The 17570-nt window shown below is 52.0% G+C and overlaps 1 protein-coding gene across 2 annotated transcripts in view; it reads left to right on the top strand.

The window, feature by feature from the left end:
- Positions 1-10446: 10446 nt before the first annotated feature.
- Positions 10447-17570, top strand: part of Mrc2 (mannose receptor C type 2) — a 61517-nt gene continuing 54393 nt past the window's right edge. For both annotated transcript variants that reach the window (XM_052757052.1, XM_052757050.1), the window contains exon 1: positions 10447-10969. In XM_052757052.1, the coding sequence (XP_052613012.1) occupies positions 10837-10969 (133 nt within the window). In that variant the 5' untranslated portion in view covers positions 10447-10836. The remainder of the gene's footprint in view (positions 10970-17570) is intronic.

The raw sequence follows: 17570 nt of genomic DNA, 5'->3' as shown, positions 1-17570 counted from the left end.
GATGCTGTGTCTTTCGGCCTTCCCTCACTTCCTGCCCCATTTCCTCGGTTCCTAGCAATGTGTGGCAGGGCTTCTTTATGGTCTGCCTTTGTTCCCTTATCCTGAAGAAGGGCACCCTCCTCTTGTTGCTGTCATTCAGTCTGGGTCCTGGCTGGCCAGACTTCAATCTGAGCACGCACTGTATCTTTCCACTGCCTGGAGCAGCCCCAGAGAACACACACTGACCTTTTCTTTTTGAGGAGCCGGGAAAGTGGAGTTCTCTGAAGTAAGATGGGTTTCACTTTGTCCAAGGTTTAGTTCTTTATTGCCACAATGTTGATTTACCCTATCCAGTGTATCATCCTTCTAACATTGAGGTGTGACTGTCCTCTACAAATATGCTGGGCTGCATTCATGATGTCCCAGGACACATGTGGCCCATAGTTGGATTCTCTTTCATATAATGACCAAAAAAGGTACTAATTTATGGCAGAGTGGTGGTGGCACACGTCTTTAATCCCAGCACTCAGGAGGCAGAGACAGGCGGATCTCTGTGTAGGCCAGCCTGATCTAAAGAGCGAGTTCCAGGACAGCCAGGATACACAGAGAAACCCTGTCTTGAAAAACCAAAAAAAGTACTAATTTATAATTAAATTTATCCAGACTGTTTTGACCTTTCCCAGCAGTGGGTGTATGGCAGAGTATGTATTGAAAATAAAATATAAGGAATTTTAGGGTGATGACCTAAGTTTAATCCCTGAGACCCCAGAAAACTGGCTTCCCCATACCTGCCTTGGTACTACCATTACCCACACACAGATAAATAAATGTAATTTAAAAAAGAAATTAACTCCCAGCCTCTTGGTTTGTCATTCAGGTTCTTCAGCCTCATACAGGACCCTCTCTCATCATCAGGGGGAATCATGGGAATCTTGGTAGCTGGTAGGGTTCCCACGAGTCCTACAGGCATAATGGAAATATGGTGACCCATTTAGTCCTTTCTGTGCCTCTGATACGCCGAGAACTAGATGTGGTGATAGAGATACGGCAGTGAATAGCATACTGGATGAAGGCCTTGTTATGGGCTCACAGTCCCATGAGAGCCCAGGCCTAAGGACAGAATTTGAGGGCCAAAGGGGAAGGAGTTGGGCTCCTAAACTGTAAGAACCCCTATGCTGTGGCTGACCTGCCATTCTGGATAGCTTTCAGAGACCTGTTTCCTTTGCTGTAGTCTGGGAGGGGCAGGTTTTCTTCTAGCCAAGATTAGCAGTTAGAGCATTGTTTCTTAGTTTAGAAAATGGCTCTCCCTAAACAGTTATCTAGGGTCCTAGAGCTAAAAGCGAGCACTGGGGCATCCTTCTAAGAAGATAACGTGTAACTTGGCCACTTTTCAATGATTTTCTTTTCTGAGTCTCCTTTCTTCCCTCCCTTACCAAGTCATTCTGATAGCCCGAGTGCCTCCTCTTCCTCTTCCTTTTTCCTCTTTCTCCTCTTCCTCCTCTTTCAATTCTTCAGGCAGAATCACTCAGGCTTTAAAGTTAGGCCTGAGTTCAAATCCCATTTTTGCCAGCTTTAGAGACATCTTGCACAGTGGAAATAAGTTAGAGAGAAGGTAGGTAATGGGCCTGACACACAGGAGTGCTGAGAAATAGTTAAGAAAGATGACAAAACCTTATAAGAGGAGCTGAGTTTGGAACCCCCGAGTTCACTGGTTTCAAGTTCAGAACCTTGCTACATTGGCAGGGGATCATTTAGCCATTCAGTGTCAGTGGGTCTCATTCCGCCTGGAAGACGGCTCTGGCTGAGTCTAGGAACGTCAGCAACACTGGGAGTTTGTTTGATGTGTCCAGTCTCAGGCCCCCATCCCACCTACTATCAAAAATTGGAGCTAGAGGCTTCAATTTCTGTTACTCCTAGGTGGTGCTGATCCAGGTGCGTATTTGAGAACATAGCTCTGGACAGTTAGACTCCCAGGGCAGGATGAGCCGGAAGGATGCCATTTCCACCCATCTGCCTGCCTGCCTGCCCTGTTGTGACTATGGCAGGGTCATTGGAGAGGATAGCTGTGAGACCTCTTAGCAGCCTGCCTGGCAAGTGTGAGGATGTATGAAAAAGACACCCGTCCCTCCATTTGATTATGGGACTATTTAGCAACAGACCCCCAACCCCCACCCCCAAGAAATCAGAACTTTCAAGGAAGCTTATAGTAGGAAAGAAAAAAATCGCCTAAAGCCTGGGCCAGCCAAACCTGGAAAAAAGATTTGCAACTTGTCATACCACTTCCAGGAGACAGTGAGGGGTCATTGGCAGCAGGACCACCCTGGATCAGGACCGCTTAGTTGTGCATAATAGCGCTTGCTTTCTATTTAAGCTTAAACCTCAAGTGGGGACTCTGAAGATGGACTTGGATGGTCCCTGAAACCCTTTGTCCCTCTTCACAATGTGGCTACATTGAATAAATCTCCTTTTTCTGCTTTTCACTGTCTTAATTTCAAGCTTTTAATTGGCTTAGTGAAGATGGGTGACAGAATCTGGCTTATCGGAGCAGCCAGGTGGAACCCAAGGCCTTGCACACAGTAGGTTTCTGGCTTCTTCTGAACTCCCCCCAACTGCAAGGGAGTTTTGTCCTGTTCTATTTTTATCTTTGGGAATCAAAGTCTAGCTTAAGCTCAGGACCTCTGGACTGTTGTAAGACACTGTCATTATGGGGATTGGCAAGAAGGTCCTAGACATACACACCCATCCCCACCCCCCACCCCCACCCCCGCAGGAGTCCTAACAGTACTCTTGGGCAAAGCTGCTCACCTTGGAAGCCTCAAACTCTGAAGCCATAGGGGTATCTTATGAATTAGTTCATTGGGGTTTCCCCATACGTGAGGGGTCCAGGGCTACAGGAAGAGAGATGGTGTCAACAGGCGGTCTGGATGGGGTGAGAACAGATGAGCTGCAGCCCTTCGGAGGGTGAAGAGGGCTAACGGGGGAGAGTCCTGAGGATTGAGGGAACCTGCCAGAGGCTGGAAAAACAGGCAAGTCTGGGGGCAGGGAACACAAGAGTGCTTTTGTGCAGGCGGAGCCCAGCAGGGGCCTTAGACAGATGGGGAGTCTGCCAGGGATGTGTGTGTGTGTGTGTGTGTGTGTGTGTGTGTGTGTGTGTGTGTGTGTGTGTGTGTAAGACTCTAGGCAGGAGACCCCCCATGGTGAGAAGGGTCAGAGAACCTCAGGTCTGCTAGCCTCAAGCTTTCTTCCCCTGGAGACTGCTGGGGGTGGGGGGGGGGGGGAGGAGGAGGAGGAGGAGGAGGAGGAGGAGGGAGTGCTATAGAAGGGAAGGGGCCTTATCTGTTACAGACTAAGAAACTGAAGCCCAGAGCCATTTGGTGACAAGCAGTAGATGGAGCTGTAGTAACTGGAAGGGGCTGCAGTTGAACTTTTGTGAGCTGGGTTCACTGAGTGCCATGTTTGTGCAGAGGTGGCTGTGGCAAAGTTGGCACTCTGTCCAAACAGACAGAGGCATATGTTTGTCCTAATCTCGGCCAGTCTTTTTTTTATATTTTGGTTTTTCGAGACAGGGTTTCTCTGTGTAATTTTGGTGCCTGTCCTCGCTCTGTAGACCAGGCTGGCCTCGAACTCACAGAGATCTGCCTGGCTCTGCCTCCTGAGTGCTGGGATTAAAAGTGTGTGCCACCGCACAACTTGGCTTGTTGTGCTCAAATCCTGCTCCTCCTGACTAGTAGTCCTCAGGGATCTACATGCAAGTGCAGCCAGCCTGGGCAGCAGCCTGCTTCTGCAGTCCTGGGCTAGAGACTGGCAGGAAGAGAGTGGAGATGTGGCTTCCCAGAATATCATCAGGGTTCCCCCATATCTAGGCCTATCATCCTTGATTTATATGTGTTCTTCAGTGTGTGTGTGTGTGTGTGTGTGTGTGTGTGTGCGTGTGTGTGTGTGTGTGTGTGTGTGTGTGTGTGTGTGTGTGTGTGTGTGTATTTTCTATTTTTATTTTTTAAGATGGGTTCTTATGATATAGTCCAGGCTATCCTGAGACTCATTGTGTAGCCTAGGTTGGCCTGGAACTCACAGTCCTCCTTCAGCCTCCAAAGTACTAGGATTACTAGCATGCTTCACTACCCCTAGTTTGGTCTTATTATCTTGCTTATAAATCAGAAAGCCATAGGACCTAGGGAGATGCCTTGACTGGTGAAGTGCTTGGGAGGCAAGCATGAGGCCCTGAGTTCAGATCCCCCGCAGTAGTGCGCACCTCTAGTCCCAGCACTTGGAAGGCAGAGAGAGACACCTGAGTTCGAGGCCAACCTGGTCTATAAGGAGTTCCGGGTCAACAGCAACTGAAGAAGACACTGGATGTTGACCTGGCTTCCACACACACAGCTGCATACATGCACGCATGTTCACCCTCACACATGAACACATACACACAGATTTAGAAGACATAGTTCTTCCTGTCTCACTTCTAGAAACTGTCTTAAGTGGATAAATGGGAACAATTCTCTCTGCCTTGACTTATTCGAGGTTGCTGTAAGCCTGAAGGTGGCATGGGGTGGGGGCGGGGTTGTGAACAACAGGTTTAGCTAGTCACTGCCTGTCACTGAGCCTAGGGTAAGACAGGAAAGATGTGTCCTTCCAAATCACTCCAGAAGCCATGGCTCTCTGTGTCGACACTCTTGTTTTGGTTCGGGTTTTTTTGTTTGTTTTTTTGTTTTGTTTTTGAGAGAGAGTTTCTCTGAGTAGTCCTGCCTGTCCTGGATCTTGCTCTGTAGACCAGGCTGGCCTCGAACTCGCAGAGATCCTCCTGCCTCTGCCTCCTGAGTGCTGCGATTAAAGGCGTGCGCTACCACACCTGGCCAAAAATAAAATTTTTTTTTGTTGTTGTTTTTTGTTTCTCGAGACAGGGTTTCTCTGTGTAGCTTTGCGCCTTTCCTGGGACTCACTTGGTAGCTCAGGCTGGTCTCGAACTCACAGAGATCCGCCTGCCTCTGCCTCCTGAGTGCTGGGATTAAAGGCGTGCGCCACCACCGCCCGGCTCAAAAATAAAAATCTTACAAACAGAAAAAAAAAAAAGATTCATGGATGGCAGCCCACATCCTGATAGAACTGTCATTTCAGCCCAGTCCACATTTCACAGAATAGTACTAAACTCACGTGCACCGCACTCAGTAAACGCTTGGAAAACATAACAGAACTCGCCAGGTGCCCAGTCTATGCTGGAGGCTGGGGAAGGGTTGGCCAACCTTTTCGGCCTGGAGTTGTGACTGTGGGCCAGCTGGACGCAGCCACTTGGCTGCTCTTGGTCTAGGACTCTACTCCACCAAAGGCCAGGGGTAGATTGGGCCAGTTCAGTATTTTGAACTTTCCTTTTATTTCTGGACCACTGTTGAAGGGACTGAACCTAGTCTTGCTTGAAACAGGATCTCATTCTAACCCAAGCTGACTTGGAAGTCATTGTGTAGACCAGGCTAGCCTCAAGGTCACAGCAGATCTCTTGTCGCAGTCTTCCAAGTTTACAAGCATGAACCAGAGGAAAGGAGAGCGGAAGTTCCAGAGGTGCCGTGGACACCTTTTTCAGCCTGTCCTCAGTGCAGAGGTGCTGCGCTCTGGGTTGGGGAGGAGGCCTTGGAGAGCACCCAGAGTGACACCCACACACCAGCTGGGTGACAGAAAGTTCTGGAGACTCCGTCCCACCCAAATGCAGCTGATTCTTCCGCTCATTCCCTGGTCCCCTCCTTTACTTGCTGTGGTGCCTCAAGCAAACCTCTACCCATCCCTGAACTCCATTACCAGCTTGTGTCTGAGTCCCGTTGAATCCCAAGCAGAGCTAAGGGCAACGAGCGTATGAGAGGTAAAGCATTTAGATCCTGTGGCAGCCTGGGCTCCCAGTCCTGAATCTGTCTGCTCTGAGCTTGCTCCAGGGCCCTGCTGACAGCTGGCAACATTCCTGTGGCTTCTCTAAGTAGGAGTTTGTGTCCCAAACTCCAGGGAGTCAAAGTCTGGACTCTCGACTTGGGGAGGAAGTCTGAACCTCTTGCATCCTGGAAGGGACTGCAAGCATCTCTTAGCCTCTGGGAGCTGAAAGGCAGGTTGGGAGTCAAAGGAGCAGTTTGCTCTAACACAGACTTCAGGCTGAACCCCAGAAGACATACAGGAAGGGAGTCCTTCCAGGGAGAGGGGAAGGACCTAGGGACAGTGGACAGAATTCTCCAGTGGCCATGATGGGATAGGTTAGCCAACAGATGACAAATGCCACAGGACTCCCCAGTAAAGGGACAGGGGAGGGATGGTTTCTTTAGGTTCAACGATAAATTTCCTAAAACCGCATATCCGGGAGCCAAACCTGGACGTTCTGGAACTGTCTTTCCAGCATGGTCTATTTTCTTTTTCTCTTTAGCCCACTCCCTCTGGGGCCTCTCCTCTGTGCTGTCGAAGAGGTCTGCCTGAGTAGCCTTTGGGAGCCAGGAGGAGATAGAAAGGGTGGGATCCACCCCGGTCAGTCTGAGCTGGACAAGACTCTGGCTTGGAGAAGGTGTGGAGTGGGACAGGCCTGTGTGCCTCTGTGGGCTCACACTTCCTTTCCAGCTGTTGGGAGCAAGAGCCGCCAGGTCTTCCAAGCCTCCTCCCAAGCATCCAGTTACAGCCTCACTGTCTCTTGTCCTCTTCTCCTAAGCTTTGCTGTGGGTCTGGCCTGCTGGGTAGTCCTGCTTCCCTGGGCATCGCTGACTGTAGAGGTTGCTGAAGAGAATGCAGAGAACCCTTAAGTACAGTGAGTAAAGTCACCAATCCGTTTATCTCGGAGTCCTGAGACTCAGAGAGGGGCAGTGACTGTTCAAGGACATGTGGCGAAGTGAGGGGTGGGAGCAAGACTCCACTCACCTTTGACAGCCACACCTGGGCTCCTGCACTGTCCTGGGGTGGTCTGCTCACAGACATGCATTTATTAGCCAGCAACACCAGGCATCGAGACACTTCTACTGGGACTTGTTTAGACTTTGGGCTGCCTTTTCTGTACACAGTTAAACCTGGAGAGATTCAAGCGACCAGGGAAGGATCTCTTTTCCTCTTGTGGCACCCAATGTCTCAGTCAGATTAATCTGGCCTGAACACACCTCATGGGTACTGAGAGGGAACAAGGCAGGCAAGGTGAAGGGTCCTGAGTAAGGGAGACCCCGATGTCCAAACAGCAAAGACCAACAGGAGAGGAGAGGATTCTGTTTCCTGAGCGGCTCTATGCCGTCCCTGAAATGTAAATGTTTGAAGTCTTTCTTAATACTGGTAGGAATCATGGCCCCCTTTACCTAGTCACTGTGAGCTCAGAGAGAGCAGAACTGCTAAAGGTCACAAAGCTGGTGAATGGAGGAACCTGGACTCTTATTCCTGTCCTTAACTCCGGAGTTTGGGCTCCTTCCACTAGACTTCTCTAATGAAACCATCCCCACCATGCCCACTGTGGCTGAATTTGTCAACATTTGAAGGGCATTGCCAGAATCTGAAGACTCGATTCTCAGTTCCCATTTCACTATAGCAAGTACCATCTGAGCATCAAGTCCCCAGACCCAGAAGGAGACCCACTAAGTGTCAAGCATCTAGACAGGGACCTACCCGGCAAGTAACAGGCTGTCAGGAACTGTACCACCTGAGCTGGGCAGTGGTGGCGCACGCCTTTTAATCCCAGCACTCTGGAGGCAGAGGCAGGTGGATCTCTGAGTTAGAGCCAGCCTGGTCTACAGAGTGAGTTCCAGGATAGCCAGGGCTGTTGCACAAAGAAAACTGGTTTCAAAAAAAAAAAAAAAAAAGGAACTATTCCACCACTATGTGGTGAGTAAGCCACGGGCACAGTGCCTCAAATCTCAGCCCTCATGACACCTGGCACTCCTGACAGCCTGTGACCAAGAGCCACAGGTTCCTTTTGTTTTTTGTGTGTGTATGTGTGTAACTGCCAACGTATGCTATACTGTAGCATGTGGAGGTTAGAGGACAGTCACCTTCCACATTGAAGACAGGCTCCTTTTTATGTTGTTTGCCATTGTATGTACCAGGCTGGGTAGCCTTCAAGCTTCTACATTCAACCGTCTCTACTGCCTGTCTTGCTATAGAGGCATGAGAATTACAGATGTGTGAGACAACCTCTCAGCCCAGGATGAGTTCTAGACCCTGGGTTGGTGTTTTTGTTTTGAGACAAGGTTTTACACTATAGCCCAGGTGGCCTGAAACTGTGTAGTCCAGGATGGTCTTGAACTCTAGGTAATTCTCCTGCCTCAGCTTCCCGGGTCCTGGAATTATAGCTATGTACCACCACAGTTGGCTTCATGGGGTCTTTAAGCCGTGAAGGACTGGGCCAGAAGTCGCTGTAGGACAACTGTCCAGTTTTGACCGTGCTCTCTGCCCAGGATCTAAGCCAGATTAGTTACAGACATGGCCAATATGGCCAGTTAGCAGCAAATAGTCAACAGAGCTGACTAGAACAGGCCCGAGCACCTTGAACAAGACTCTGCTAGCAGGTGGCACTTTGTGGCTTCTCGCCCCCTGAGCACTCTTCTCAGCCTGGAATATGGCAAAAAGTTTATTTTTTCCATCAAATGAAACTCACAAGGCTGCAACGTGTGAGCATGTCTTTGTTTTCCCAGCAGTCGGCACCACAGTGGGTCCTGTGCTGGCAACCCAATAGAGCCACGTCACACTCTTATGATGTCAGGGTGTTGTGGGGTGTTTGCCAGAGAAGACTGCTCAGACATGGGTTTAAGCCAATAGAAAGTCTTTATTAGCCAGCCAGTGACTACACTGGGTGTTTGGGATCCGGTTATAGCCCTGAGCCTTTCTCTGGGTGAGCTTCTAAGCACAAAAATACATGTTCTGGGTTGACACACTTCAGTTAACCAGAACTGCAGCCAAAAAGCATGGTTAGGACATTTCTCACAACTATGGACTTTGATGGATTAGGTTTCTGTTTCCATGTCGGCAGGTGGTGCTGTGTAGGTGCTGAGTTTCCAGCCCAAATGACATTCCATCATGGAGTCAGTTGTGCTAAGATCTGGGGCCCTGTTACAAGGTGTTGGCTTGTGCTCTGCCAGCTGGGCAGTACCAAAACTTCCTCTGGCTGGTGGAGGAGGGACCCAATTCTATTCCAGAAGCATCCCGTGTTAGGCTGTTGAGTTAGGGACATGCAGCTTGGACGTAGCTGGCAGATTCTCAAATCCCTCAGAGATGACAAGACTTGTAAGGAGGGGAGCTGTGAAGAGAAGGCAGTCCCAGCATGGCCGGGTGTGTATAGGTTCCCAAGACATATTGAACCAAGAAGGTAGATCCCAAGGGGCAGTGAAGCCATGAGCAATTCCCAGGAGGAAATCTCTAACCTGCTCAAGCCAGCCGTGAGTGAGCAAGGGGCTTTGTTCACTTGGCTGACTGTAAGGGTTGTGTGACTAGGGGAACCTCTCCAGGGCCCCGCAGGTGCTCCTTTTAGGTGCTCCTTTTAGGGGCCTGCTATAGTAAGCCCGGAATCTCAGCGGCCAGAACTTGGAAGGGCCAGGGAGCAGAGCCTTACTGCAGAGATAGGGAAAGATTACCCACAGCAGGAGCCATGAAAAGTCACATTTGTTATTTCCAAAAAAGCCCCGCAGTGGAGGGTTCAGGAAACAATAAAACATGTAACAGTTTTACAGTGTTTTGATCACTTGTGATGGGAGAAGGTGAGTCTCCTTTGTGCTGTCTCAGCCCTGCCCCAAGCAACTCTTCCAAAGCTGTTTGGGAAATTAGGAGTAGGTGTGGGCTGCTCTCCATAGTCTAGACTCTCGGTCCAGTGCTCTGCGCTGCCATCTGACCTGTTGCATAATACTAAGTAACTGGATTGTCTTCATGAAATTTCCGTTTTGTTCTTTGCTACCGGCCAGCACCCCAGCTGGTGGGAATGATGTAGGTCTTCTGGGACATCCAGTGGACTGTTTTTGTCCCAGGTCTCTGGATGCGGCGACCCCAATGAACTCAAGTGTTACACATTTTGTGCCAGGGGCACTGACACAGGAGTCACACACACACACACTGAAACAAGATGATCAAGAATTGTTTGCGCTGCTCACAAGCAACAGGAGCCCTCCCCTCCCCCAATCTCTGCGCGGGTGGCGGAGTTCTGGGCTCCACCTCTTCCCTACCAAAACAGGGGAGGGGGTCCTCCTAGGAAAGAAAGTAGCTGGTGCTTAGCGGCTAAAAACAGGCAGAAGAGGCCAGATGGAGGGGGTGCTGGCGGCCCAGGTCTGGCCACCTGAGTCAGTGGCGCGCTCCCGTCCTCGGCTGGCCAGGCCTCGCAGCAGCCCAGGTCTCGCCACGCGGTGAAGTTCTGCGGAAAGTTTTGCAGTTGCTTCGCCGCCCGCGCCAGCAGGAGAAGCTGTGACGCAGCGTCTGGGGCTCCAGGCCCGGGCTGAAAAGAGAGGGAAGACGAGGCGGGAAGGACTTAAGCAGCCGAGTGGAGGAAGATAAAAGAGCGCACGCTGGAGACGGTCCTTCTGGCCCGCGCCGATCCTCCTCTCGGGCCATCCCCTCCTCTCCCTCCCGACGCGCGCTCCCTGCGGCCGGGTCCCCAGCCCCGGCGCCCCCGCACCTCCTCCTTCCCCTCCCACGCTGCCCGCTTCCCTTTCCCTCTGCCCCTCAAACCCTCCTCCCGGGTTCGGCGCTCCTCCCTCCGCCCTCCCTCCGCGGGGCCTGCCTCCTCCCTCCTCCCTCCTCTCCGGGAGGCATCACATCGTCCCGACCCGGAGGAGGACGCGAGCCCCTCGCCGGCGGTCCTCCCAGGCCAGCATCAGGGCTGCCACCGCGCGCAGCGCAGCCGTGCGCCCTCGGTCCTCGCGTCCTCCGAGCGCCGCAGGGATGGGGCCCATCCGACCTGCCCTCGCGCCCTGGCCTCGTCACCTGCTGCGCTGCTTCGTGCTTCTCGGGGGACTGCATCTCGGCCACCCGGGGGACGCCGCCGCCGCCGCCGCCGCCGCCGCCGCCCTCCCGGGTAAGGCGCTGCCAACTTGGCCAACTTTGGGGGCCGGCCCGAGGGGGAGTGGGGCCTCTTGACTTTTTCCCTCTTTTTTTTTTTTTTTCTGACTGCCTTATTTTCTGGAGAAGCGTGTGTGTGTGTGTGTGTGTGTGTGTGTGTGTGTGTGTGTGTGTGTGTGTGTGTGTGTGTGTGTGTGTGTGACTGGGTTTTTAAAAATCGTCTCCGCTCTTCTGGAAGCGAGGGAGGAGATGGGAGGAGGAGCGCGCCTAGAGGTGGGGGAGGACCTGAGTGGAACCAGATGTGGCAGGCGGCGGGGGAGGGGATCCTGGGCACTGTGGCCTGGGAGGGAGGGGGAGGGAGATGGAGGGCTGGCGACGACTAGAGTCCCGGGCCACCCAGACCCCTGGCGCCCGCCCCGCTCTGGTCCGGGTACGGTGGGATGCATCCAGAGAGCCAGAGGCACATTGTTTCACACTCATACGTGAGGGGTCAGTCGCCGGTGCAGCGTCTGGCAGGGTCTTCATATTTTCTTTCTTGGTCTTCAAGGACGGCTTGTGGCGTAGGACTTCTGCACTGTTCGAGTGGAACCCTGTGGGACAGTCTTGTGTCAGCAGGGCCGAGTGTGTGTGCATCTCTGTGTGTGTTCAAGCTCTCACTTGGTGTGAGCAATTCTGGCCATACTGGCACTTCTCCAGAGTGGACAATCTTAAGCTGCAAAAGAGTTTCCTTTTTTTCTCTTTTTCTTTTTCTGGTTTTTCGAGACAGGGTTTCTCTGTGTAGTTTTGATGCCTGTCCTGGATCTCGCTCTGTAGATCAGGCTGGCCTCGAACTCGCAGAGATCCGCCTGCCTCTGCCTCCCTAGTGCTGGGATTAAAGACTTGTGTCACCGCAGCCCAGCTGCAAAAGAGTTTCTAAAGACGCAAAGCCATAACCCACAGAAAACCAATCACACAAGCCCCCCCAGACTATACCCTTCTTTTTTCTGCTGTTTCTTTTCTTTCTTTCTTTTTTTTTTTTTCAAGAACTGACTGAAATGTGAGGTCAGACAGGTCCCTCACCAAGAAGCTGAACATTGATGGGGTCAATCTTCCTCCCCGGGAGGATTTTCAGAAGTAAAAAAAAATGTGCTGTGGGTGCTGCCTCCACATCCCCTTTTATGTTTAACTGGGGGCTGGGTTGAGTGGCAAGGGATGGGACAGCAGCTGCAGCTTTGTGCTAGGACCAGGGGAGGCCCTGGAGAGTCTGGGGCCTTCACGAGTGGCCTGGGGTGCTGTGGGCATCTGCTAGGGGGAAGGGAACATCAGGGTGACACCACGGTCTCACACACTCCTGCCTGCCATCCCACCTGGACTTGAAGCCTGGACAGGCAAGAACTGAGCACACAGCCTGCCCCTTACCTGCGAGTCTTCTTCACTGGAACTGCAGGATGTGAGGGAGGAGGGAAAGGATGGCCATTCCTAGAGTCCTAGCCTGGGTTTTAAAGCCAGGCCCTGGGAAAGAGCTGGACCAGACTGCTGACTTGGTCTTTTCCCCCAGGGAGCTTTTGACAGGGGCGTGGAGGTGCCTGATGAGGGGCCCAGTCAGGGAGGAAAAGGAGGCCTACAGGGTCCCTGCGCCTCCTGGTCCCTGCTTCTGTCCGCTTCTGTCCCTTCCTGCTCTCTCAGGCTGTCCTACACACCAAATACCCATAGCCTGGGTTGTTGGGTTGTTGGGTTTACCCACCCCAGTTCTGAGGAAGCCAGGCCTGCGCTAAGGTAGCTGGGGGTGAGGAGCCTCCACTGAAGCAACTGAACAGGAGAGGGGACATCACACAACTTTCCTGTCAGTGCACACAACACTTCCAGGCAAATCTTGCAAGTTGGCAGGGTGGGAGCAGGAGCAGGAAACTTCCATGGGTCCCTCATCTGGGAGGCTGGGACAGGGCCTGTGGGTGCAGGGCCTGTGGGCCCTTGTCCCTGTGTGCCTAATGAAAGAGGCAGGCACTGGGAAAACCTCACCAGCATGGGGAGCCTGTCTCCCCAGGAAAATGCTTGTGGGAGGTAGGGTTTGCCTGACAGGCTATTGCTGGGGTGAAAGGCCCCTGGTGGGGAGGGGCTGCCAGCTGGCATTTCCCTGATCACCAGCAGGAAGTCCGGTGGGTTCAGGATGAGATACTGCAGCTTTCTTAGGGGTCAGAGGGGACAGGGCTGTAGGAATTCTTGACATAGAATGGCAGAATTCATCTTTGCTTCCTTAGGGATCCCGTAAAGCACACTGTTGCTGCTGCAGTCCTGGTCCACTCTCTGTGTACACAGCACTGAGCCAAGTGCTTTAAAAGAGTTCAGAGGCATCCTTAGAGAAAATAAAATCTTTCAGGAGAGTGGCACAGGCTGAACCATTGTGTGTGTTGAAGGGCTCCATTGGTGAGTGCCCTTCTCAGCCCGGAAGCCCTGTTGAGTGCTGCGCATCTGATTTCTCATTGAATTCTGATGACAACCCAAAGAGGTAGGGATCATTGGACCCATTTTGCAGAGTGCAAAATGGTATCTTAAAAGAGGAGCCTGATGGTTTAGTTTGGGCACATCTAGTAAGTGAAAGGCTTGGCCAGGGATGCTTGATGACTAGAAACAGGAGACCCTGCGGTCCAAGGAGGAAGGACTCTCTGAAGAGAGCAGGGAGGGGAGAAAGGAGGGCAGGCCAGGAAGGTGGCGGGCGCTGCTGAGTTAAGGCTCCCTGGGTTCCTGAAGGGAAGGCTAAAGGAAACTGGCCAGGTGCCTGGAAGGCCCGCATGAAGACCCCACTTGCAGGCTGGCTGTGTGGGTTCTGAAGGGCTGAAGGTTTGTTTCTTAGTACAGAAATGAGCTCTGTCTGGACTGGAAGAGGGCATCTGCTGTCTAGGTGGAGCCATCAGACCTTGGGAAGTCCTCCTGTGGTGTCTAAAGGGCACACAGAGGTGGCTGGCTGTGAGCTATTGGGTACTTGTCATTGTCACCAGTCACTAGACAAACCACTGCACGTCCAGCCAGCAAAGTCCCGAGCCCTGTCCTTCCCCATAAAACTCTGCCTTCCCGGCCTTAGCAAGCTGCCAAGGCCACTGTGCTCCATGCTGGATTTCTGTTCTATCCTGAGTTCACCTGGGCAAGGTGAAGGTGCATGCAGGAGAGTAGGTAGCCTGGGTGTGGTCCCGGGGTGCTCATACCAGAGAAGTCTGATGCCCACAAGTTGGTGACTGTGGGACAGGATGGAAAAGCCAGGAACTTCTCAGGGTCTTCCCTTGAATTCATCACTAGTTTGAGCATGGGGGTGGGGGCAGAGTGACAACAACCATAAACGTGGCTCTCTCTGTGGTGGTGGCTCCTCACATCTCCTAACCCTGGGAAGACCTTACCGCAGACCCCAGGGGTCAGTTATTAGAGCTGTTCGGTGATTTGTCAAGATCTCACCACTAGACAGTGGTAAATGGAATCGAACGCAGGTGGCCGGAACAAAAGCACGTAGAAGGCAGGAAAATTGCCCTGGAGCTCCAAGCCTGGGACACCCTGTGTGCTAATGAGCTTGTCACGGTGACTCAATTGCTTCATCTAAACAACTTAGGGAAGAAAGGTTTATTTGGGCTCTCAGCTGCAAAGACTTCAGCCCAAAGGCAGCTGGTCCCATTGCCCCAAGCCCATGGTGAGGCAGAAGCGTAACCCAGGGTCATGGCAGCAGAGGAAGGCTGCTCAGCTCATGCCAGCCAGGAAGATGAGGAGGCACCAAGGACCAGCAAGGTCCCCCTGCAAAGGCATGTTCCCAGTGTCCTACTTCCTTAACCAGGCTCTACTTCCTAGTCGCCCACTAAGGCCACTAGATTCCGACCCCATCATTGTAGTGGTCCATCCATTAAAACCCTTATGATGTAATCAGAAGACTCCCTCCGAACATGGTACTGAAGACCACGCTATCATACCCAAACACAACACCTACCCATGTGTCCCCTTGAGAGGGACAGTGAAGAAGAGAGGGGGTTGGATGGCCCCCTGTTGTCAGCTGGTTCTCACACATCTCCAGGGGCCCAGGAGGCAGAGACTAAGCTCCCTCTTCCTGTCCTTGGGGTTCCTGAGATGTTCCCCTCCAAGGGGGTATTGATAAATTAGTGCCAAATGCCTAAAGGTGCTCCAGCCAGGCACCTCAGCTTGATTTCACATATTCCTTTGTTCGTTCATTCATATTTACTGAGCCTGTACAGGGATGAGATTGAGATGACCAAGACCTATTCTTCCTTTGAATCTAACCCCCAGTCCTGCACGACTCCTAGGGGGCTCCCTGGACTAGGGGGGGGGCATGGGTATCACTGGCAGGAAATGTGTCTTCCTGTTTAGCCCTTCATGAGAGGAGGAGGCCCCCTTTCCCACGACTGAGTCCTATAAATCTGGGTGGAGTGGGCCACTGGAGTGGTGACAGCCCTTGGAACTCACCCTGAGCTCTGCAGATTCTAGGATTCTAGTTACTCCTCGGTAGGCTGGAGGGGGGCTGCATGGTGATAGCTGTGGCCCAGGAAATGCTGGGCACAGTCAGCTCCAACGCCCTAGCAAATAGACAGGACTGCCTCCTCCAGGCAGCACACCATGACTCCAGCTGGAGCTCTCATGGTTGGTTTCTTTCTTAGTCTTCGGGAGCACTCTGTTCTCTCTCCTGGGGCCCTTGGCTTGGCATCTTCAAAGAACAGGTCCTCGGACTTCCAGAGGACCAGGTTTTGATTCCCAGCATGCACGAGGCAGCTAACACCTGGCTGTAGTTTCAGTCCTAGGGGAATCTAACACCTTCTGGCTTCCGAGGGCACCGGGAACACACATGGTGCACAGACATACACACGAGACAAAACACCCATACCCATAAACATTTAATTATAATTTAAAAAATAAAAATTCAGATCCTCCACTGGCGTGACCCGTAAATTTAAAAAATAAAAATTCAGATCCTCCACTGGCGTGACCCGTGCTTTCTGATGGTCTCTGCCAGCTTCAGCTCCATCTGGCTGAGTAGCCTCCAGGAGACAGCTGTGAAACTGCAGCTGCCTTTCAGCCCCCTCCCCCAAGCCTCCTTGTCACCTTCCCAGCATGCTCTGCTCCCCCCTCCCTCTCACCTCCAAGTCCCTCTCACCTCCAAGTCTTTGCGCACAGTACTTTCTGACAAGCAAGTCCTTCCTTCCTTCCCGCGGCCTTCCTGGCTTCCCCTGAGTTTTCCTTCAAGACTCAAGGATCTTGAGAATACCTAGGAGGGAAGACAGCCCCCAGACCTCACCACGGTGAAGGACAGTGCCTCCTGTCCTTCTCGGGAAGCACCCCGAGGAGATGTAGTGAGTTGCATCCCTCATGGGCTGAGAGTTGTGTTAGGTTTCTCATTGCTGTGGTGGAATGCTGGACACGGACCTCTTAAAGAGGAGAAGAAAATTGCTTTGGCCGACAGTTTCAGGGCACCAGTCTCTGGTCACTTGGTCTAGTTGCTTGGAGTCTGAGACAAGGTCAGAAATCATGGTGGAGGATGGGGTGGAGAACTGCTCACCTCATGGCAGCTGGAAAAGCAGGGAGAGGAAAGGGCAGGGACACGGTGCAACACCTCAGCCCACACCCCGCCCCTAGGACTTCTTTCAGTGAGACCCCACTTCCCAACATGTTATCAGTATGTGGGTTCAGCAACGATCCATCCATTGATTAAGATTGAAACCTCAGAGTCTAACAACTCCCCAGAGCCCATCAGTTTGGAAACAAGACTTTTAAGTAACACATGAGCCTTCGGGGACATTTCAGCTTCAAGCCACACTGTTTCTACAGGGAAAACTCTAAACTGGGCTCTGACACCCACAGGGTGTTCGGAAGAGTAGTTGGTGTGGTCCTGTCCTGCGGACTGAGGCAGGGGTGTAGGTGCGATCTAGCCTATTTCCTTTTCCTCTCAGTCCTCTGGATATATATTAATGGGGCAGAATCCTTGAGGTCAGAATGAATTGACCAACTGTGTGGCCTCAGGCTCTGCTGTCTTTTGTCAAGGGAGAATAGTAACACCCCCCTTGTAGGGTGTTTTGTGGGAGTCACACACAAGTCAGATGATAGATGTCTGAGATATAAAATGTCCAGTATGCTATCAGGCACCAGCTGTTGCGGGTTTTACGACTAATAGAAAGAAAACCCACGAATATCAAGGGACTCAAATATGATCAAACAGTCCTCAACCCCCTCAGCGCTGGGCTGGAGAGATGGACGGACGGCTCAGCACAGTTAAGCGTGCACACTCCTCTAGCACAACACCCAGGTGTGGTTCCTAGCACCCATGTGTAACTCCAGTTTCCAGGGAAACCAATGCCCTCTTCTGGCCTCCGTGGGCACCCACGTGGTGCCCATGTGGTTGCTGGGAATTGAACTCAGGACCTCTGGGAAGAACAGCCAGTGCTCTTAACCTCTGAGCCATCTCTCCAGCCCGTAGTAGATATTTTTTTGAGTTGGAAAAAATTAAAGCAAGCAGACAAGTGTCCCAAAGACAATAAGGAATATTTTAGATGATGTCCTGATCATGAAAAACATACGGCGTTGGGTTAAGATAAATGGTAGACAGTCCAGTGGAGGAGGATAGTCTCCAGAAGCAAGAGTTCTAAGCTGTTGGTAAA

Source organism: Peromyscus californicus, unplaced genomic scaffold (assembly GCF_007827085.1).
Source record: "Peromyscus californicus insignis strain IS unplaced genomic scaffold, ASM782708v3 Scaffold_3__1_contigs__length_106647218, whole genome shotgun sequence".
Taxonomy (NCBI): Eukaryota; Metazoa; Chordata; class Mammalia; order Rodentia; family Cricetidae; genus Peromyscus; species Peromyscus californicus.
Note: the sequence above shows the minus strand (reverse complement) of the source record. Positions and strands in the feature narration are given on the sequence as shown.